A 22,631-nucleotide genomic window follows, 5' to 3' on the forward strand; every position below is an offset into this window, starting at 1 on the left:
TGAGCTGTTAGCACAGAGCTTGACACAGGGCTCAAACTCAGAAACTGCAAGATCATGACCTGAACTTGAAGTCGGAACTTAACCGACTGAGCCACCCAGGTGCCCCTAGCTACTGTTTTTTTTTTAATATATTTTTTTTAACTTTTGAGAGAGAGAGAGAGAGAGAGAGAGAGAGAGAACAGTGGGGGAGGGGCAGAGAGAAAGGTGGACAGAGAATCTAAAGCAGGTTCCATATGGACAGCACAGAGCCTGATGTGGGGCTTGAACCCACAAACCCTGAGATCATGACCTGAGCGGAAGGCAGCCACTTAACCATCTGAGCCCCAAGAGTTTCTGCGTTTTCTCCCACAAGGTTTTACTTCCACTTAGTAGGCAGGAGTCCTCACTGGAGCTGAGAATGGAATAGCAAGGCCTATTCCTACAGTTCTGGCTCCTCATGTAAACAGGGATGGCGTTTTCCTTGAAGAAAACAGGCTGAAATCCAGCCCAAAGCATTAAGTGGGAGGAAAGTGCTCTCCTGGTGGGCTGTCCTCCGAGGAGCTGGACTCTCTGAACTCCCCACGCGCTTTGGCCTTTCGGTAGAGGGGCCAGGACAGGTGGGGCTGGTCAGCTGCTCTCCTGCCAACACCTTGACTGTGGACTTTACAGTCTCTGGAACTGTGAGAAAATAAATTTCTGTTGTTTAAGCCCCACAGGTCCGNGGGTGGGGCTGGTCAGCTGCTCTCTGCCAGCTGTCACAACAGATTTCAGCCCGTCAATTTCTGTCAGCGGGATCGTCTAAGTCTGCTCAGACTTCTCTAACAAAGTGCCATTGACTGAGTGGCTTGTAAACAACAGACATTTATTTCTCTCAGTCCTGGAGGCTGGAAGTCCAAGGTCAGGTGCCAGCATGGTCAGCCTCTGAGGGCAGCTCTCTTTTGGGTTGGAGACTACAGACTTCCCTTGCATCCTCAGGGAAAGAGGAAGACAGAACTCTCTGGGATCCCTTTTATAAGATCACTAGTCCTATAATGAGGGCTCCGCTGTCATAACCTAGTCACCTCCCAGAGACCCCCACCTCCTAATCCCTCACATTGGAGGTTAGGATTTTAATATATGAAATTGGGGGAGACACAAACTGTCAGTCTATAACAGTGACTGGGGTTCTAAGGGCTGAGATTCTGAACATGAGTTACAACAGCCTCTGGTGGGGATGAGCTGAACAGTGATCAGAGGAGTGGAGGTGTCCTGGCCAGTCTGGATGTGACCTGGCCCCATTTCCCTATCTGGAGAGGATGTGCTGGCCCCTCCTCTCATGCCATACCATGAGTCCCTTTAGCCACTGAGCCTGGTGGATCAGACAGCCATAGCACCAGGAAAGTCAGCAAACATGCCTGGCTCTACTCCATGATACAAGGAGCCCCCACAGCGGGGCTAGCTATTCCTCCACAGGTCACAAGGGGGACCTGGAAACTGAGGGTGTAGTGCATCAGTCCAAATCCCTCCCTACACCTGTCAGAACTTGGGTCCTCTTGACAGGTGAATGGGCACATTTCCAATCCCAGGGAGCTCAGTCTGGAAGGCATATCAGAGTCTGAAAGCCCTTTTAAGTTACAGATGGGGACGCCAAGACCTAGCATCTTAGACAAGAAACAAGATCACATAGCCACGGGTCAGCGCTCTCTCACGAGGGCGTGGGAGTACTGGGTTTGTGCATGTGGGACTGTTTTTTAGTTGTAGGTCAACACAGGTTTCTTCGAGTGCAAGGTCTGATGGAGGAAAAAGCATGTGTGGATGTGAGTGTTTATACTTGAGTGTGAAAGAGTGTGTGGTGCTACAGATGTTTAGTGCATGTCAGTAGGTGAGTAGTAAGTGGTCCCTGTTTGGGGCACCTGGGTGACCCAGTCGGTTAAGTGGCTGACTTTGGCTCAGGTCATGATCTCGCAGTTTGTGAGTTCAAGCCTCACATCAGGCTCTGTGCTGACAGCTGAGAGCCTGGAGCCTGCTTCAGATTGTATGTCTCTCTCTCTCTCTGCCCCTCCCCTGCTCACACTCTGTCTCCCTCTGTCTCTCAAAAATAAATAAATGTTAAAAAAAAAAAGTGGTCCCAGTTTGTGTGTAGTAGGTGGTGGTCACAGCAAGTATGCGAAGATCTAGAGAGTGTTATGTGCTGAGCTGTGTCTCCTCAAATTACTATGTTGAAGTCCTAACCCCAGGACTTGAGAATGTGACTGTGTTTGGAGACAGTCGCTTAAAGAGGCGACTAAGGTAAAATAAGGTCATTGGTGTGATATCCAATATGACTATGTCCTTTTAGGAAGAGGAGACACAGACACCACACAGAGGGAAGACCATGTGGAGACACAGAGAGAAGACGACCACCTACAAGCTGAGGAGAGAGACCTCAGGAGATACCAAACCTGCCAACACCTTGACTGTGGACTTTACAGTCTCTGGAACTGTGAGAAAATAAATTTCTGTTGTTTAAGCCCCACAGGTCCGCTCAGTGGCTGAGCAGACTAATACAGAGAGCTAACCTGTAGGACAGACTCAGTGCCATGGATGGTAACTGGAGCTGGGACAGAACTGTCCTCAAAGGAGGAGAGGGGTGGATGGTTCAAAACCTCTATCTGCACCCCACCCTCCAAGTGTTTTGTAGCATCCTTAGGAAGGGAGATATGCCTGAGCATGTTGAAAAGAAAGCAACAAAATGGTGAAGACTTTGAGAAATCCTGTCACATGAAGACAAGATGGAGTAATCAGGGATATTCATCTGAAGAAGAAAGGACTCAGAGAGGGGCAGGGACAGCCAGCAGCATGGGTAAGAGCCTGGCCTCCTAAGCCATCTGCTGGCCTCTAAGGGAAACCAGGCTCTGTCATTTGGTAGCCGTGTGAACTTGTGCAAGTTAGTCAACCCCTCTGTGCCTCTGTTTCCTCATCTAGAATGCAGGGATGATCTCTGTATCTACTTCCTAGGTGTTGTAAGGATTAAGTGAGGGAGTATTTGTAATGTGTTTAGAACTGAGCCTGGCGCACAATGGGTGCTATAAAAGTGTTCAGCACTCACTGTGCTTCCTAACAAAAATGTAATAGGGGCGCCTGGGCGGCTTAGTGGGTTAAGCATCTGACTCTTGATTTCAGCTCAAGTCATGTTCTCCAGGTTTGGGAGTTGGAGCTCCACCTAGGGCTCTGCGCTGATACGTGGAGCCTGCTGGCATTCTCTCTCTCCGCCTCTCTCCACTCTTCTCCTGCTTGCACACGCGTCTCTCAAAATAAAGAAATAAAGTTAAAAAAGAATGTACTAAAATTAAGTGGGAGCAGGTTTAAATCTGTGCCTGAGACACAGGGCTGAGAATGAGGGCCTGCAGGGGAATGTGACAGGACAGAAGAAATAAAACGAAGTCAATTCAAGGAAAGGACGAATGTTCTAATAATCAGAACTGCGTGAGGGCATAGCTCCTTGCCTGGGGGCCCGTGAGCCGCACTTACCTTGACCAAATCGAGCTGTCCGGTACACCTCCTCCACACCACGGAAGCCCAGCATGCGGCACACCACGTCCCCGTCCTTCTTGTCCCAGCCATCGTCACACACCGTGNTTTTTTTTTTCAGAGCAGTTTTTAAGTTCCAGAAAAATTGAGAGGAAGGCATAAACATTTCCCATACACCTTTTGTCCCTACACAAGTCTAGCCTCCCCACAGTGTGGACATCCCACACCAGAGTGGTGCACTTGTTGCAAGATGAACCCACACGTCTGCGTCACAATCACACAGAGTCCACGGTCTACCTTAGGGTTCCTACTTTGTGAACATCCCATGGGTTCGGGCAAATGTATACTGACACGTATCCACCATTACGGTATCATACAGAGTAGTTTCATTCTCCTAAAAATCCCCTGTGCTCCACCAATTCATCCTTCTCACTTCCCAGCTGCTGATCCCTGGTGACCAATGATCTTTTTACTGTCGCCATAGCTTTGCTTTCCCAGAATGTCATACAGGTGGTGCCACATAGCATGCAGCCCTTTCAGATTGGCTTCTTTTACCTAGTGATATGCATTTAAGGTTCCTGTGTGTCTTTTTGTGGCCTGATAGCTCACTTCTTTAGAGCAGTGGATAATATTCCATTGTCTGGATGTGCCACAGTTTATCCATTCACCAACGGAAGGACATGTGCTTCCACGTCTTGGCAATTATGAATAAAGCTGCTAGAAACACTCCTGGGCAGGTTTTTGTGTGGATGTAAGTTTTTAACTAATTTGGGTAAATACCCAAGTAATGTGATTGCTGGATTTTCTTCCACGTCTTGGGACCTGGTGACCAGCACTCATGCCTACCAGGGCAGAGGGGGAAGGCGGAACAGAGAAAACCAAGGGAAGATGCAGACTCTCTGAGCAGGTGCCCGGCTGTGCAGCACAGTAGGTGAGGAGCTCCCTGGCAAGCGTCTCAGCCCTGAGCCTCATCATTCAAGCCCATCTCCCCCTGGGGCTGTAAGCATGAGAGTGTGAGGCCAGGCAGGCCTGGGTGCAGATTTTGTCTCTGCTGCTCACTATCTGTAAGTGTGAGATAGTAGTTCATCAAATCTGAGATGCCACTTTTTATAAGGCACATCACTACTACATACACTACTAAGAAGGAAAGAGTTCTGCCAGTGACAGTGGCAAATTATGTCAATGACTAGATGCTTCCAGATTTCAGTGATGTGAAATTGTGTGTCAGGGGATCAGTGAGATACGGCAAGACACGAAGAACTTAGAACAGTGCCTGGCACATAGAAGGCTCTTCTGTCTACCTGAAACACTCATAGCCTCTCTGAGGGTATTTCCTCAACTGTGACATGGGATAACACATAGGGCTACTGTGCAGCCTAAATGAAGTCATCTGTATAAGGCTCTGAGCATGATGCCTGGCACCCTGCACACTCAGAAAATCCTAGGTCACCCCTTCTTTTCTAAGGCTAAAACTATTACATTCATCTATAAACTATTTAGCACAGAGCCTGGCTCTAGGAAATGAACAGTAAATGTGCTCCACGGATGAACGAATGAAGATTCATCCCTTTGCATTAAAAGCATTGCCTTATTTCTCCAAGGGGATATTCTGGGGACTCAAAGAGCACTGGAATAGCTGAAATAAGCCTTATAACCATCTCAAAGCCAGGGTTTGGCTGGAAAGTCAGTGTCAGGCCATATACATTGTTAATTGTCAGAGCTAGAGTGGGAGCTTGGGCCTCCTGATGTGTCTTCTTTTTTAAGCTCACTCATTTATCCCAAGAGAAAGAGAAAGGGCGAGAGTTGGAGAGTAGAGAGAAAGAGAGAATCCCAAGCAGGCTCTACACTGTGAGCACAAAGCCCAGCTCAGGGCCTGAACTCAGGGACTGTGAGATCATGACCTGAGCTGAAGTCATATGCTTAACCTACCGAGCCACCCACACTGCCCCTTCTGATGTGCTTTCCAAGGTCCTTTTTGCCATCCTGCCTGCCCTCCACTCTGGGGATGGGGTGATGATCTTCACCCCTTAGAGACCAGAACTTTCTTATTTGACAATACATTGGAAGGGTCACTGGGTCTTAAATCTGGCCACACATCAAAATCATTTGGAATGCCTGTGAAATACAGATTCCTGGGCCCTCTCGGACCCTACTGGATCAGAATCTTGGTAGCAGGAGTCAGGGGTTTGTATTTTTTTTTTTTTTACAAGTGTCCCACATGATTTCAAGGGAATACATGTATGTTGACTGACATTTGGGATTAACAGGACTAGATGATCTGTAAGGTTTTTTTCCAGCTCCGGTGTTCAGTGATACCAAAGCCAGGGAAGAAGTCAAAGATGTCTCTTTTTTTACAGCCGGAAACCACCTGGGGCATGTAGGGTGGTAGTAAAGTCACTATACTGTGAAATGGTGACAAGTGAGTGAAATGATGGAGAAAGATCCTTATGTGAACTGCCAAAGAGAAAACCTAATCAAGTTCTGTTCTCAGTAAGTACTGCATCCTTGGGCCATTTTTTTTTTCTCTTTTTGGCCAGGTGGTCTGGGGGACTCCCCCATCCAATGACTGTGACCTTCATAGGCCCCTGAAGGAGAGGGCAGAATTGATAAATCCCACATTTGTACAACATGAGAAAGGAGAGGAGTTAGAATTGGCCATGTGTCTGTTATGTGCTGCCTGGGCTGGAGAAACCCCAGGATATTCTGCACTGGGGAACCGAAGAAGTCACCAGGAAACCACACCATTCCCAAGGCACTGAAGGATCACAGATGGAGGGCTTTGAAAGGCTTCTTGAAATGCCTAATGCCATTTTCTACTCATTCTTCATCACTGACCACTTTCCCCATTTGGTTTTGCTGAAAACACAAGCCCATACCAGACTGTCAAAAAGGGCTGAGGATGAGCAAGAGAACACAGGAATCCTGGAGAAGGAAGCCATCAAAGCTGGAAGGCAGAGACTGGGTCTGAAACAGAGAAACCCCCCAGGGAGCGGTAATGACAAGCTAACCTAGAGCCAGAAGCAGCAAATGAGCCCTGGCCCTGGCTGGGGGCTTGCCCCGGATGGGTTGGCCAAAGCTGAGATGTCAACCCTGATTTCTCACAGACCTGTCTCACCTCTGTCAGCACTCTGTCATAGTGGCAGTGGGCCACGCCAGGCCAGCCTCCAACAGAAGCCTCAGTGTGGGGTTTTAAGTAGAGAGAGAAGTGACAGGAGAATATTGTGGGTCCCAGAGTGGGCCAGGCAGAGTTCAAGGTGTCAGGTCAAAATAATAGGAAGAGGCTGGGTGCGACATAAGAAGCCAGGGCTGACGTTCAGAGATTCCCCCATATCCTCTCTGCTCTGGCCAGTCTGAACGCTCTTTATTCATGTCTTTGTTTAGCAAAATAAGTGACTGACCATTTGGTAGAGGCCTGGTCCTGTTCTAGGAGCTATGGATACATCCATGAACAAAGTCTCTGCCCTCAGAGACTGGCATTTTAGTGGAGAAACTAGCAATGAATCTAGGGGAAAAAATGTAAGTATGGCCAACTAATGATAAGTGCAGAGACAGGAACAGAAGCACAGTAAGGGAACAGAGAATGAGAGGAGGTGTAATCTTGGATTATGAAAAAAGGAAGGGAAAGAAGAGTGAGGGGAGGTGTCAGCTTGGACAGAAAGACAAGGAAGGAAATGGAGAGTGAAGGGAGATGCCATTTTGAATAGGGCAACAAGGAAGGAAATGCAGAGTGAGGGGTATGCCATCTTGAATGGGTGGACAAGGAAGGAAGTGTAGAGTGAGGGGAGGTGCCATCTTGAGTGAGGAGACAAAAAGTGAATGAAGAGTGAGGGAAGGTGCCATCTTGGACAGGAAAACAAGGAAGGGAATGGAGACTGAGAGAAGTGCCATCTTGGAGAGAGACCTGGAAGGGAATGAAGAATGAGGGAAGGTGCTATTTTAAAGAGAGAGAGAGACAAGAAAGTGGGTGGAGTGTGAGGGAAAGTTGCATCTTGGAGAGAGAAAGAGACAAAGAAGAGAATAGAGAGTGAAGGGAGGTACCACCTTGGATGGGAGGGAATAAGGAAGGCCTTGAGGAAAGACCTGAATGAACCAGGGGAGTACATGGATTTCCCCATCTCAAAAAACCCTCTATGTACTCCTGCCTTAGCTTTTCCTGTCCTTTAAATCTCAGCGTACATGTCCCATCTCCCAAAAGGCCTCCCTTAATCCCCCACACCTGGCCAAGTCCTCTTCTATGGATGTATTTATCACTTCATCTACTAATTGACTATCTATCATCTTAGGACACTGTGAGCATTCCAGGAACAGATCACATGGCCTATACAGTGCTTATACACCAACATGCTCAAGCTGTGTAAAATGAAGGCATGAATGAATGAATTCAGATAATACAGACCCAGATGGGCAGGTCCTCTGAATTGGACATAGTTCTTCAGAACCTAGGGCTTTGGTATGAGTCTGGAGAATCTGCCTTCAGGGCATCCCACAGTTCCAACTCCCCTCTTTATTACATTATATCCTCTTCTACTAACTCATTCCCTGATGGCTTCTTTTGGTGGGATGGTCCTGGGTTCTGGACACCAGGACTAGGTTACTGGTGCAATGACCATAACGTTCCAAACGAGAAAATAGGGTTGTGGTCATATGATTATGGTAAGTACTAGAAGAAATCTGGAAAATGTCATCTGGATGCTGAAATATTGGAATTCCCAGAAGGCTTCAATGTATATGGAAGTGACAAAAGAATATTTGGAAACAGGACAACTTCAAAAAATTGCACACGTATGGTAACCATAATTTTGAGACTCAGAACATCAGTTTCAAGGATGTCTCTCCAGTCTATGCCCCATGATCCTCATAAACCAAGCAATGCTGTGGCCCCCAGAACTACCCCACCCCTAGACTCTACGTTGGCTCATTGAGTATTGGAACCTGTTCCTTATAACTTGTTCCCAGATCCTTCAGATTTAGAGTTTTTCCTCACAATGGAGGCAGAACTCAGTCACCTGCCCATCACCTGCCCATGGGATGCTGCATTCCCCAAAAGAATGAAAATGATGCTGAACTCCACATTACCTCCCCTGGACTCATCCAAACGACATGGCACATTCTGTTCAAGTCCTTACAGAACTTAGCACTAAGGCTAATTTTTGCATCCTTTTCTTTCCTGTAATAAAAGCTCACCTCCGTGGATAATTCCTTTGGGAAAACCAGAAGCTGAGGTTTGATCTGATTATGATACACACTGCCCCAGTGCAGGGACTTGGGTTGGTCCATGGACAGTATCTTTGGCCTTCTGCTAGAGCTGTCGGGGAGGGTACAGTCAGGCATCGCCTCGGGCCTGGGCAATGATACCACCTCACAGCATGCACTTGTGGAATCACTAAATGACTGCAACAGTGACCCCCTCCCTGGCCTGGGAAGGACGTCATGACTTGGTAAAAGATTTGGGTTTCTGTGGTCAGAGGGTTTGAACTCTGCTTTTCCCAGCAGTTTCTGCCCCAGGCAAAGCTTTCCCACCAAGCAACCAGCCACCACTCAGAAACACTCTCATGCCACAGATGTGTCATCCCCCACATGAGCAGATGTGGTCCCTGAGAGGCAGCTTCAGCCTGGTTTGTAACCCCCTCAGGACACTTCTTATAAGTCCAGGGAGCTTCTTCCTCAGACACCCGCTCAGAGTGGTCCCCAAGGAGGGTGTGGGGCCACTTGAGGTCAAGGAGATGACTCTCTGCATGACAGGAAATGAAAATGGCAGGCAAAGATTTTGGACTGCATACAACTTGGGCATTTTTAGGCCAATAAAAAGAGAGAATGGCCCAGTTTGAGGGCAGAGGGCAAGAGTGCTCATGATAAGGGGCATCTGGGTGGCTCAGTCAGTTAAGCATCTGACTTCAGCTCAGTTCATGATCTCTCAGTTCGTGAGTTTGAGCCCCGCGTTGGGCTCTGTGCTGACAGCTCAGAGCCTGGAGCCTGCTTCAGATTCTGTGTCTCCCTCTCTCTCTGCCCCTCCCCCACTCACACTCTGCCTCTCTCTCTCAAAACTAAATGAACATTTAAAATTTTTAATACAAACAATGAGTGATCATGATGACTTCAGGCTTTTGCAACCATATGTGACTTCCCTTAACAGCCACCATTGCACTGTCTGACAGGTCACTTTACCTTTTTCTTTGCATCCAGCCTCAGTGAGGCCTGGAAAATCCTTCCCAAGCAATAAGAAAATCAGCAACTCTGCAGAAAACCCTGCTCTCCACCATTCCTCATGTGGATATCAGATTTTGATTCATAAAGGGAACCTTCCAGGTAGAGAGAATATGAAACTCGTTCTCTTGTTCTGCGGTTCCTACCCTGCAGATTGGAATCTACCTGGACATGTACTCATGGTTTGCAAGTGGACAGAGCCGTAGTGACCACAAGGCTGGCCCCCACCCAGCCCTTTGCAAAAAGAGATCTGCAAGATCCGGGGTTAAGGGAAATACCAAGGAACTTCTCCTCCTCAAAAGCCTGGAGGCTGCCCTGGAGAGTTTTCTCACTTGGCAGCTTGTCCTAATCCCTGACCCACTAAATCTTGGGCAAAACTTCTCCTAGAACTCCCCAAAGCAGTGATATCCAGATGCTTACAGGGTTAAGCCTGTTTCTTTTTGTCCTGCTACCCATGCTTTGGGGTCAGAGGTATTCCCCTTTTATACAGAGAAACAGACAGAGAAGAGTCCCTTTAAAAAAGTTCACATCAGGGTGCTTAGGTGGCTTAATCAGTCAAGCATCTGACTCTTGATTGAGGCTAGGTCATGATCTCATGGTTTGTGGGATCAAACCCCATACCGGGCTGACAGCATGAAACCTACTTGGGATTCTCTCTCTCTCTCTCTCTCTCTCTCTCACACACACACACACACACACACAAACTTAAAAACAACAACAACAAAGCTCAGATCGGAAGTAGTCACTCCTTTGTCTCGTGGTGTAACCCTAGGGAGGAAGCGGATGAACAGAACCCAGGGCAGAAGACTTGCCCTCTCTATCTGGACAGCTGCCTTGCCCTCTCGCAGACCAAAAGGATAAAGCATTTCACCAACAAGTTTTCCACAGCATCAGTAGTTCTAATCTCCGCTTGGGGCTTTCCTGCCCAGCTGCAGCACCAGACCATAGAAACCCCCTCCTCATTCCCCGACCTGTTCTACTGACCCTGCCCACTATCCAGGCCACTGCTGGCACCAATCACGAGGCCCTCATCCTTCTTGAGGTAGGACCCCAGACCTGCTCCAGTCCTGGCCTGGCCCCTCAATAACAAGGATAGGGCTGAGGCACAGAGGGGGTCAGATCATGGAGAACAAGGCTTGGTGTTTGGACTAGGAGTCTTTGCATTTTCTGGAGACATAGCGAGTAACAACTTCCTTAGGCTTAACAGGGGGCTACAGGTATCCCCATTACTTAGGGCATAGAGTTTCTTTTAGTCACATAGTCTTTAGGCTTTTCTAATCATCACAAATGATGGAGAAGCCTTGAGTTTGCCAGCTGACTGAGACCTGGAGATCACTTGGTCCAAACTGTTCATGTGATACTTGAGGATACAGAGGCTCAGAGTGGTGATATATCTTGCTGACAGTCATCCTACGGTTAGTAGTAAGTAGAAGAGCTGGGACCTGACCTTGAGACTTAACCTTTGAGCCAATTCTCCATCTATCCCTTTCTTTCCTCATTTTTCATAAGATCCCTCATTCTTTCTGAGGTCTCTGGGCAGGGTCCACTAATTCTACTTAATGACTTTAGTACAGGATGCCTTTTGATGAAGCAGTTACATTAAAAATAATTACTTTAAGCCCTGAACTATAAAGCTTCTACCCATAATTCATAGAAATCGTTTGGCTTCTCCTAACTCTTAGGGGAGGACCACGAATGTGGGGATGCCCTTGTGAAGCACGGCTATTGCTGAATTTGTATTTGAAAATGAACAGGTCTCTGTTCCCAGGCAGGGTAAAAGATAAATCAGCCTTAGCTTTTGAGATCAGTGATAATATTTATTAATGTCCAGGGTAATTCTACTTCTTGTGCACAGATTTGGGGTGCTGAAGATGTATTATCTTTATTAGTTTTTTACACATATCTTTATCAATGCATGTATTTCTCTTTCTAATTATTCACTTACTTATCCATCCAGAAACTCTTCTGGAATCCTGCCACATTCCAGAATGGTACCAGGGGCTAAGGATGCAAGGACAAATAAGTGTCATCTTTGCCCTCAAAGCTGTCTAATGAATTGATGGCCTAAAATGGATAAGAGCACAGAATGCCAGAGCTGGCAGAGACCTCCTCAGTCCAAACCCTCACACCTACAGATGAGGAAACTGAGGTTCAAGAAGAGGAAAGAACGAGCTATCACTGGGATACCAGATCTCTTTCTTTCTAGACCACTTCTCCTTCCAGTGCTGACCACTTTCAGTACTGCCTAAGCCACAACACAAAGTTAAGCTGGTCTGAGGCTCTGAAGGGGCCAAGACGGAGGCAGGCTGGTACTCTCCTAACTGCTTGAGAGAACTCAGGGAAAACTTGCAATCTCTGAGAGTTATGGAAACATATCTCATTTTCCCTTGGGCAGAGAAATGGTATTTTGTTTGTCCATGATCCCTCAGTACTTAACATCATGCCTGGTTGGCTGAACATGCTAATTAAATGTTTGATGGGATGGAGGGCAGATGCGTGGATGAACGCATGACTTTGATAGTGGGTATGATCGGAATCCCCAGCCGAATGCCTCATATTTCCTGTATCTCTGGTTCCAGTCTTAACCTTCTGTGTCTGACTGTTTAAAAAACGTGCTGTGCCCATCCACTGATCCTACCAGCTCAGACAGGAATGGTGTCACCCCAGGATAGAGACCACATGCTCTCTGTGCACACAGTGGCTGGGGGCCCTGACCCTGGGTTACATCTATTGGGTCTGTTTCTCTGTAATTCATCTAGACTCCCTATTACTGATTGATCTTTAAACAAGTATTGACCTAGTCATGGGGACAGAGAGGTATATAATCAGGCTTCTACTCTGGACACAAAAATGCCACAAGGCAATCCAGGCCATCCCTACCCAGTACCACAAGAACGGATCTGAGGCAGGTGGTGTGGCATGGCGAGGAGAGCAGCCAGTCAGTAGAGGGGACCGGTGGGGGCTGGTCAAGCTATACTGCCAAAGTTCTTAAGTCTAGAGGCACTAAAACACTCTTCATTTATTCACCTGGCACACTCACTTTCCAGGGTTGCTGAGTGGATCAGTGACAAAGATTCTCTGCTTGACCAAACCCTAGCCAGGCTCCTGAACCCTCTCAAGTAGGCCTTAACCTTGACCTATAAAGACTTGAACAGAATACTAACATAATTTCAAACAGCTCAACGCCACATCCCTAGAATGACCCTAGCCTCACTTAACGTGCTTGCTAGAGAAAACTCAAGTTGTCAAAAGAATTTATTGTGTATTCCAGCCAACACCTGAAGATAAGACCCTGTCTCCCAGCCTCTGTGGGAGGGAAGGAGCCTAACTTGGATAAGAGCCAGTTAGCAAACCCAGATGGGTTTCATAAGGACCAACTCCCTTGCTGTTTTTTATAAAAAACTCCTTACTCCCTTCCTCTCCCCTTATTCTCCCTTTAAAATGCCTGGTCACCTCTGTACAAATAGAAGTTGAAGTCAGTTCACACTGGCCTCTTTTCCCTATTGCAAGAGTATGTTACTAATTTAAGATCTGTCCCAGCCACTTTAACTAGCATCCAGCTTTGTTTATCTTTGACATCAGATGTGATAAGATTGTCATTAGACAAGGTCAAGGTGTATGCCATGCTCCCATCCTGTGGGCACTTCCTTACACATGGGTAATGCCATGAATGATTGGTCTGGCTCAAGAGCTCAAACCACTATGATAATGATTAGTAGGACCACCCAGATTCCATTAGGAATATGAGTTGGGGGACTATGGTGATAAGTGAGCAGTAGCAGATGCAAAGAGAGGCAGGGACAATGGAATTAATAAGCCATGTTGGAGATGAGACACTAGGGTGAAGCCATGAACCCTTCCTGTTGGGGCCCCAGAAATGCCTTGGATTCTGGATGACCTTCACATCCCAGGCTCTGCAGCTCTCATTAGTATTATGAATCCTTATCTTCCAAAGTCTTTCCCCAGTGTCCTTACAATAAGGCCCCATTACTTGAAGTGATCCAATGATTCTCTTGTCCTTGCTACAAAAAATGCCCAGAGGGAGCACCCAGGAATGCCACACATCAATCTAAGGGCTGGTTAGCTACTTGCCTCTTGGGTGCTGGGTGGATTTGGGAATTAAGATAGAGAAAAACACAGTGGTGATAATCCCTGTGGGGAGGCAATGGGGGGGGAACTAGAAAGAGGCTGGTCCTGGACTCAGGAACAGGGTTCAAATTCTGGTTCCATCAGTGGACAGATTCAACCTCTCTACACTTGCCTTCTTCTTAAAATGGATATAATGATGGTGGTTGGGAGCAATTACACAAGTCCTTGGACTTAGTACATCATGGGCACCCATCACTATGAACTCCCATCCTGTCTGTCCAGTAATTCGTCCAGCAACTTATGGGTCAGCTCTGAGAGGTCACCATGTGTTGTGGACGATGGCTGGTATACAGTGGCCCGAGCAGGGATCGCATCCTTGAAAGCTTCTTTGCAAAGTAATCCTGCCATATGGGGAGTGGGGGCAAGGGGCACTCACACCTCCAACTGGATTAATCTCTTGACTTCCTCTGCTCTCCCCAGAGCACAGTTTCTGGCTCCTTAGTATATTACGAGAGAGGGACGGGGCGTCAGCAGAAGACTGGCTCCTGCTGTCAGCAACTCTCTGCTCACTAATGTGAGCTGAATGTGATTCCTTAAGCAAAGCAGCTCCAGAATGGTCCAGGAATGTGGCGCTCCAGCCGAGGTCTCTCTGGGGCTCCTAGCACAGACCTTACCAATCCAGTATGTGGGGTTTCTCCTCTTGAAACAAATGTTTCCTTGCTCTCTTTGCCTTGTAAATATATGTGTAGGAAAAGCAAGGTCCCAGACAAAGTAGGTGGGGTCAACCCCAGATTCCCCTGGCTCTGAATCCCTGAACTCCAGAACCGGAAGGAGCCCTGGACATCAGTCTTGAACTCCCTTTCACGCTTTAAACACATGGATCCTCTCCACTCTGTATCACGTCTGACAGTGGCTCATCTTACCTCCTTTGGGAACCTATTCCAGGGTTTTAAAGCCAGCATCAGGTTTCATTTCATTTACAGCATCTGCTGGCATCTCTGGATGGCTCCAGTGTTTTCCATCTGATTATTCCCTACCTTGTTTTACTCTCTATGCTTTGGGTTTTGCAGTTATTGGGAAGTGAGATGCAAAATACCTTCTTCTTTCTCCAGCATCTTCTGGGAATGCAACCAAGGGAGTGGCTTCATTACTGGGTCCCTTGGAAAGGTCAGCTTCATGGCCAATGGCTACCATCTCATAACCGGTTTCCAGGGCTGGGCTAGACTTAGAACTGATCACTGCCTGTGGAGCTTGTCTGCATCTGACTCAAAGCTGCCCCCAACCCAACTACCGCAAAGCCTTGCTCTGGGCACTACCCAAGAGATTTCAAGTCAAGGATGGGCACCGAAGGGAACTAATGTATACTCAGTTCCTACTACATACCAGACATGGCAAGGTAGCTGATGCATGCATTCCCTCATTTATTCTTCACGTCAGCTCCATGAGTTTAGTTATTATGGATCTCACTTAACAGAGGAGAAAATCAGCTCAGAAAAGTCAAGCGATTTGCCCCAGGTCACACAATGGCTATAAGGAAGAGCCAGGGAGGAGAGCAAAGGCTTTTCATTTTCAAACTACAGAGCCAACTACCAGTCTGAATACTTAAGACAAATATTTACTAACAGGTCTCTTCATACAAAAAGTGCCTTTCACCTACTGCCCACCAGCCCCATGGGGTCTGCGGTCATTAGTGTCTTTAGGAGCATGGAAAGCAGCCTTGGTGTTGCAGCAGTGGCTCTCAGGCCTGGGCTGCAGGTAAGAATCACCTGCGGTGCTTTAAAATCTACCAGGGCAGGGGTTATAACTTCGAACAGCTCACGGGTGATGTCAGTGCTCATCAAGGTGGAGAAGAAGTGCATGAAGGGACTGATCGGGGCTGAAGCTCCGGCTATGCAACTTACCAGTTGTGGGACCTTGTGAGTAAGGTGTGTAGATAACACCTCTTCTGGGAGGGTTTCCCCCATCTGTCACCCCAACAGACGCTCCCCACATACGAGAAATATTATACCGTCATTCCCTCCTTCAGGTCTTTGTGCACTCATCATCGTAAGCTCCGTGAAAGCGAAAACCGCTCAGCACCCTGGTGGCTTCCATCTGTGGGAAATGTGGTCGGTCCTCGCTGGCAGGCAGTCTGGCACATTGCAGTGCTTAACAAATCGCATTGAGTGAGTGGATGCATGAATGGGATCCACAGCCTTCTGCCGGGCTCAAGGAACAGGACTGATCCCTAAACACCCCAGAACTTGCTTGGCTGTGCATCTGAAGGGCCCCAAGGCCCAGGGAATGTTGCTTCTAAGTAACAGGAGAGGAGGGAAACCCAGCCTAAGCCTGAAACATTACAGCTCCTTTAGGTTTGTTTATCCTGCCTTCCAGGCCAAAGTAAAACTGAGCAAAAGAAAGGAGGTTGTGTAGAATAGAAATAAACACAGGGGGCTGGGAAACTAGGCTCTGATTTTCTGCAGCTGCAAAGTAGAGCCCCGGGGATAATTTGGACCATCTGCCCATTAAGGAAGTTGAACTTTTCATTCTCTGGTGAAGAAAGAACTCTCCATGGCCCCAGCCGGCCTGCAGCATGGGGGCTGTGCACCCCACCTCCCAGAGGTGGGGGACGTTGGGCCCCATCCTTCTCTAGACACGACGCTTCTCTTTTCCCTGACATCTGTGGGAAATGTGGTCCGTATGGGAAGGACAGAAGCCATCCCGCAAGCAAACTAAGGAATTTCTGGTCAGGCTCTGCTGGAGGGCATTGCTTTTAAAATGTGGTCTGGCCTGTGGGTACGCTTTTATGAAATGCTACTTCCTAATGGTAATCTGCTCTTAATACGGTGCTTTGTGCCTGATCTTCAAAGCACTTTTGTTAGCCAGTTTCATTTTGATCTTTGTAGCCCTCCTCTAGAGTGGGGGGTACTTATTATACCCATTTTACAGGTGGGGAAGCTGAGACTCAGGGAAAGAAGGGTTGCATTGATAAAGTGGCCACACTCGAACCACATCGGAGTCTCCAGTTCCCAGACTACTGTTCTGTGTCTTTAATTGGGAGTCACATGGGGTGCTTGGGCCTTTGCTGAGTAGAAGGGGAAGCCAGAAATACCTCCCAAATTATCACTGTATTGATCATGCCGGATTTTTAAAAACTGTTTTTAACATTGGTCTTCCCAATTCTATTGCCTATTCTTTTGGAAACTGGGGGTCTGTCCTGTCTGATTTTGTTTCTCCATAGTCTTACTCAGGGCTGCCCAGCTACTAGTAGAGGTTCAATAAAAATGTGTCTGATCAAATGCAGTGCTTTCTCTGCCCAGCCCTGAACCAGGAGCTCACCCCAATGCAGTAGGAAGGTGCTGCTAATGCCATTTGTAGGACTTTCCTAGGCAGCCCAGTGGAGAAGTGAGTCCTTTGCCTTGCTTTAGCTCTTGGGCCTCTCAAAGGGCAGTGAAGGGTCAGTGAGTGTCAATGAGCCTTTAGGAGTGAAAGAAATGCCCGAGAACCAGGAGAAAAAGCTGTGATACGGAGGTCTCATTACATCACGTCTGTAGCTGAAGGGGGTTCTGAAGTTTATACAGCATCTCTCTAAAGTCTTCATGAACCTGCAGCCTTTACCTCCAGGTCCCCTGTCCAGGACAGGTAGCCTTTGTTATGAAGGCACTTTCGCCCTCTGCCCTCACCCACAGTGTCCCCACCTTGCCCTATTTCTTCTCTCAGTTCGTTTCTCAGTTCTCAAGTTCAGGGTCTGAGAGTCTTTGGCCGAGATGCTTCCCAGCTGCCATATTATACATTCTTGAAGGCAGGCACCACCTCCAGCACCACGTTCACCACTTTCTAGATTGACTACCTTGGGCAAATAATTTAACCTCTCAGAATAGCTTCCCCGTCTGTTATGGGATAATGACACATGCCTTAGAGAATTATTCTGAAATATGGGTGAGCTAAGTGACTGGGGTGGTTGGATTCTCAAGAAATAGTGTTGAATTCCATGTAAGCCCAAAGGATCGAGATGGGGGTGGGGCGGGGTGGGGATCTGAAGGATTGGGGCAAGGGACTGGCCCTGCATTTGAGTCAGGGAGGAAACTAGCTGTGGCCCCTCCCCCACAGCATCCACAAGACCTCCCAGGATGTCCACAGGCTTTGCCTCCCGCTTTCATCTTCTTTTTCCCATGAGAATTGTATAGCAGTGTGCTTTAGAAGATGGGCTGAAACCCAGCACTAGGGGAAGTCAGTCCATGTCGACAACTGGTTCCAAGGACACCTCGATGGTGTTTTTTCCATTGTCAAAGGACAGGGCGGGAAGTGGAGTCATGCATTTAATGCAGCAGTAGCTAAAGCTGATCCAGTGACGTCAAAAAGACCCAGAGGGGACCTCCCGGATTCAATCTGCAGTGCCTTCAGCGAGCTTCCCCTCCAACACAAGAGGAGGGAGTGCAAGGTCATGGGGATTAAGAATTCCTCAGTTTGTTTGTGTTGCTTTCTAAATAAACAGTTTATCCACTCCTGGTTTTAAAGTATGTCTCAACCGAAATCTTTTCTTCATATGAAACCCACATCAAAGACCAAAACTCCAGTCCTTCAGCGGTCTCAAGGTGTTGTTTTTGTAGAAAATGCCCTGTTCACCTTCAGTCTGAGGTTTGTATTACTAAACAAGTTTTCTTCAGGGCAGATCCCAGAAATCGTCATGTGTTTGCCAGGGAACTGGGCAATGCCAGTCCTTGGGGGGCTGCCTCTAGATTCCTCTCCAAAAGATGGGTACAGCAGTGTCCGCTACATGTGGGTAATGGGAGAAATGAAGGCACAGCATACAACATGCCCCTTGCTCACTCACGGTGAGTGGTGCTTAGGGAGCAAACTGGTTACCTTCAGGCACAGTGTAAAAGGCCCCCGCAGACCAACAGTTATAAAAAGCAAACCTTCCCAAGTTTCACCTAATATACCTAACCCCAGAGTCTCAACATTAACTGCAAACACTGGCTTGCTTCTTTTCCAGCAAGCCCTTGGTTTTGGCCCTCAATTGTTTCCTGCTTTCACCTAGTATGTATATATGTATTTTTATTCTTTTTTTAAATGTCATTTTTGAGGCAGAGAGAGACAGAACAAGTGGGGAAGCACAGAGGGAGAGGAGAGAGAGAGAGAGACAGACAGACAGACAGACAGAATCCGAAGCAGGCTCCAGGCTCTGAGCTGTTAGCACAGAGCCCAATGCAGGGCTTAAACTCACGAACCATGAGATCATAACCTGAGCCAAAGTCAGACTGACTGAGCCACCCAGGCGCCCCAACCCAGTATGTATGTAGAATACAGGTACAGTTGACCTTGAAAAACACAGATTTGAATTGCATGGGTTCACTTACATGTAGATTGTTTTTACTAAATATAGTACCATTCTGTATGTGTGTATGTTTTCTGTTCCTGGGGATTTTCTTAATAACATTTTCCTTTCTCTAGCTTACTCTATTGTAAACATACATCATATAATACACATAACATATAACATATGTGTTCCTCGACTGTTATCAGTAAGGCTTTTTCAGTCAACAGTAGGCTATTAGTAGTTAAGTTTTGGAGAGTCAAAAGTTATATGTGGAGTTAAAATTTTTTTTTAAATGCTTATTTATTTTTGAAAGAGAGTGAGAGAGAGTGCATGCGTGTGAGCAGGGGAGGGGCAGAGACAGAGAGTCCCAAGAGGCTCCATGCTGTTAGCACAGAGCCTGACCCAGGGCCCGAACCCATAAACTCTGAGATCATGACTTGAGCTGAAATCAAGAGGTGGACACTTAAGGCACCTGGGTGGCTCAGTCAGTTAAGCGTCTGACTTCGGCTCAGGTCATGATCTCACGGTTCGTGGGTTCGAGCCCTGCATCAAGCTCTGTGCTGGCAGCTAGCTCAGAGCCTGGAGCCTGTTTCAGATTCTGTATCTCCCTTTCTCTCTGACCCTCTCCTGCTTACATTGTCTCTCTCTCTCAGAAGTAAATAAAACAGTAAAAAAATGTTTTTAAAGAACTAAAGACAACTGTTGTTTTAAGTTTATTTTGAGAGAGAGGGCATGTGAGCAGGGGAGGGGCAGAGAGAGAGGGAGTGAGAAAATCCTAAGCAGTCACCACACTGTCAGTGCGGAGCCTAATGCAGGACTCCATCTAACACACCATAAGATCATGACCTGAGCTGAAATCACGAATTGGATGCTTAACCGACTGAGCCACCCAAAAGATCTGACCCTCCCCTGCTCATGTTGTCTTTCTCTCTCTCTCTCTAATAAATAAAACATTAAAAAAAAAGACTTTAAAAAGAGGTGGACACCTAACGGACTGAACCATCCAGGTGTCCTCAAAGTTACACACAGATTTTTGACTGCACAGAGTGGGGGTTGGCGTCCTTAATCCCCACTCCCACATTGTTTAAGAGTCCACCGTGCTATTGGCCCTGCTGATGGCCTCTTAGCACCCGTCTGCTTGTCTCTGAGAGCACCTATCCCCAAGGGGCTTCATTTCTCTTCACCTAAGCAGTTTTCGTCACCAGGACCCACACTGCAGCTCTTCTCTGTTCCCTTTCATAAGACATGACTGTACTCTAGCTAGCACAGCTGTTCCTAACTCTCAGGCAGCTGCCCTACCCCCACCACACTCCCCATTCTACCACCTGGCTTCTTAAAGGAGCCAGGTCTTTTGTTTTTCCAGGCCCTCCTGAATCTATTTTAAGCCATCACACCAAGGGCAGCACGGATTAATCTGAACCGAACTGTTTTCTGCACACAGCAATTTAAAGCCCTCCTGGAAGGGGTCACTAGGAAGCTCTCAAGAAAAGTCAGTGGATTTGTTTTTGGAAGGCTTAGGGATAAACTCTTGGCAACCTGGCGCATCTGGAAGGCCAGATCCCATCCTCTGCACAGAACAGGCGGGGAAAAAAGAAGAAAGGGCAGCCAGGGAGGCTGAGGGACTGGCATCCCCGCCACATTGTCAGTGGGGTCAGAAGGGGACTCGGGTCTCAGGCTTGCTACTCCACGGCCCATGCTGCTCGTCCGGAGCTCATGTCTCATCTTCTTCTTAGGAAGCTTTTCTACAAGAGGAGCAGCTGGGCCAAGAGAAAGAGTGCGAGCAGCTGAGCAACACGGGCCTAGAATATGGGCCTTTCTGTGGGGAGGAAAGGGCCGCCTACCGTGTACCTGGCCTTGGTCTCAGAGCTGAGGGTTACCAGGGATAGCTGAGGCTCTGTTTTCATGACCTCGGCCGGTTACCCCTTGGTCCCAGTTCTCCCCCAGTCACTTCTCATTGCTGCCACGCCACACCCTACTTATAGCCCATCCTGGCTTCCTGGTGCCTGGAGATCAACCCTGAACTCCTGACATTGATCCCCGCATACCTCTCTGGCCTTATTTTTTGATCCTTATATCCCCAAAGCTCATCACACCAAACTGGGTTTATCGGGCAATGCTTTCCTGTTTTGTGCATGGCTCTCCTTCCCTGGAATGCCGTTGCCTTCCACACCCACCTGTTGCATACCAATTTGTTGAAGACACCTCAGCAAGTGACTCCCACAACAGCAGGCAAAATTAACCTCTGTAGATAGGTCTATCATAGCCCTCACCACATTCCACCACAATCTTGTGCGTGTTTATCTTCCTAACCTGCTAGGGAGCTCCTCAAGTTGAGGCTGGGCCTTACTTCCAGCCGTTAGCCAGGGCCTTCAATACCAGCTTGTCAAATAAGTGAATAAAGCAATGCTCTCTTCCATAAATGTTTTCCTTCCTGCCACACTCTGTCTTTCCTTTTTTTTAATGTTTTTTTTGATATAAAGTTATCTTTAATCTAATCATTACATATAATGGTACAGAACCTCAGACAGATCCTTCTACAAGGTTTCTCCAGACAAACTGCATCAGCAGGTATCAAGTACTGATGAAAGAGGGAGAGGAGTTCAAATTTGAGTATGGCCATACAGCATGAGTAGCTGCCATCTAGACTGAATAAAAAACAAAGAATACTTCAAACAAAAACAGAGTAAGCAACAAGGTATATCTGGCAATCATTGGAGAAGTCATCTTGACATTTTATAGGGGAAAAAATTGGCAAAGTGTTCAAGCATTTTATACACAAACGTGCCTGGAAAATGGTTGGAAGTCTGGGGACAAATTTTAAAGACAAGACGTTCAGAGAAAGATGTCCCATAGCTTTTGCCAAAAACTTGTTTTAACCAACATGGAGAGAAAATACTGGTTTCTACCATAATTCTTCCTTTAAATTATTTTTTTTTTTACAAATAGTTTATTGTCAAATTGGTTTCCACATAACACCCAGTGCTCATCCCCACAAGTGCCCTCCTCCATGCCCATCCCCCCCCTCCCCCACATCNCGTTTCCTTTGCTGTGCAGTTTAATGTTTATTTTTGAGGTTAGGCAGGGACAGAGAAAGAGAGAGAGACAGCAGAGAGCCAGACACAGGGCTCGAACTCACGAAGACTGAGATCACGACCTGGGCCAAAGTTGGAAGCTCAATTGACTGAGCCACCCAGGTGCCCCTTCCATCTTTTCCTTATGATGGAAGTGAGGGAAGCCAATCCCTCTCACCTCTGCTCCTTTCCTCAGCCAACTCCATGCCATGGCCCCGGTTTCCGACCTGTGGGCTTTGGGCATTTGCTGTCCCTGTTCTGGCTTAGTTTCCATCTGATTGCCACACCCTCCATTTACCAAGTCCTTGTGCTCATTCCTTTCTGGCGCCTCCCACTCTGCTTCAAGCAGGACTGGAAGCTGTTTGCCACCAGACAATTTTTCTGAGTGAATTCTGGAGCCCTGTGCATTTTCATTTCCTAGACATACGCTCAGGGGAGGAGACATTTGAAAGACACTTGACCATCTCCACACACCCTCGGGGGCTTGCATCTGCCCCCAC

At 47.5% G+C, this 22,631-nt stretch overlaps 1 protein-coding gene across 1 annotated transcript in view; it reads right to left on the minus strand.

Annotated features, from left to right (window-relative positions):
* The window catches only part of SCARA5 (scavenger receptor class A member 5), a 120,338-nt gene that overhangs the window by 7,924 nt on the left and 89,783 nt on the right, over positions 1-22,631 (minus strand). The window contains exons 10-12 of the mRNA XM_077769735.1: positions 22,310-22,489; positions 18,367-18,513; positions 3,469-3,664 (exon numbers count right to left, since the gene is read on the minus strand). Of these exons, the coding sequence (XP_077625861.1) occupies positions 3,469-3,664; positions 18,367-18,513; positions 22,310-22,489 (523 nt within the window). The remainder of the gene's footprint in view (positions 1-3,468; positions 3,665-18,366; positions 18,514-22,309; positions 22,490-22,631) is intronic.

The sequence above is a fragment of the Crocuta crocuta genome, unplaced genomic scaffold (assembly GCF_008692635.1).
Source record: "Crocuta crocuta isolate KB4526 unplaced genomic scaffold, BGI_CrCroc_1.0 scaffold551, whole genome shotgun sequence".
Classification (NCBI taxonomy): Eukaryota; Metazoa; Chordata; class Mammalia; order Carnivora; family Hyaenidae; genus Crocuta; species Crocuta crocuta.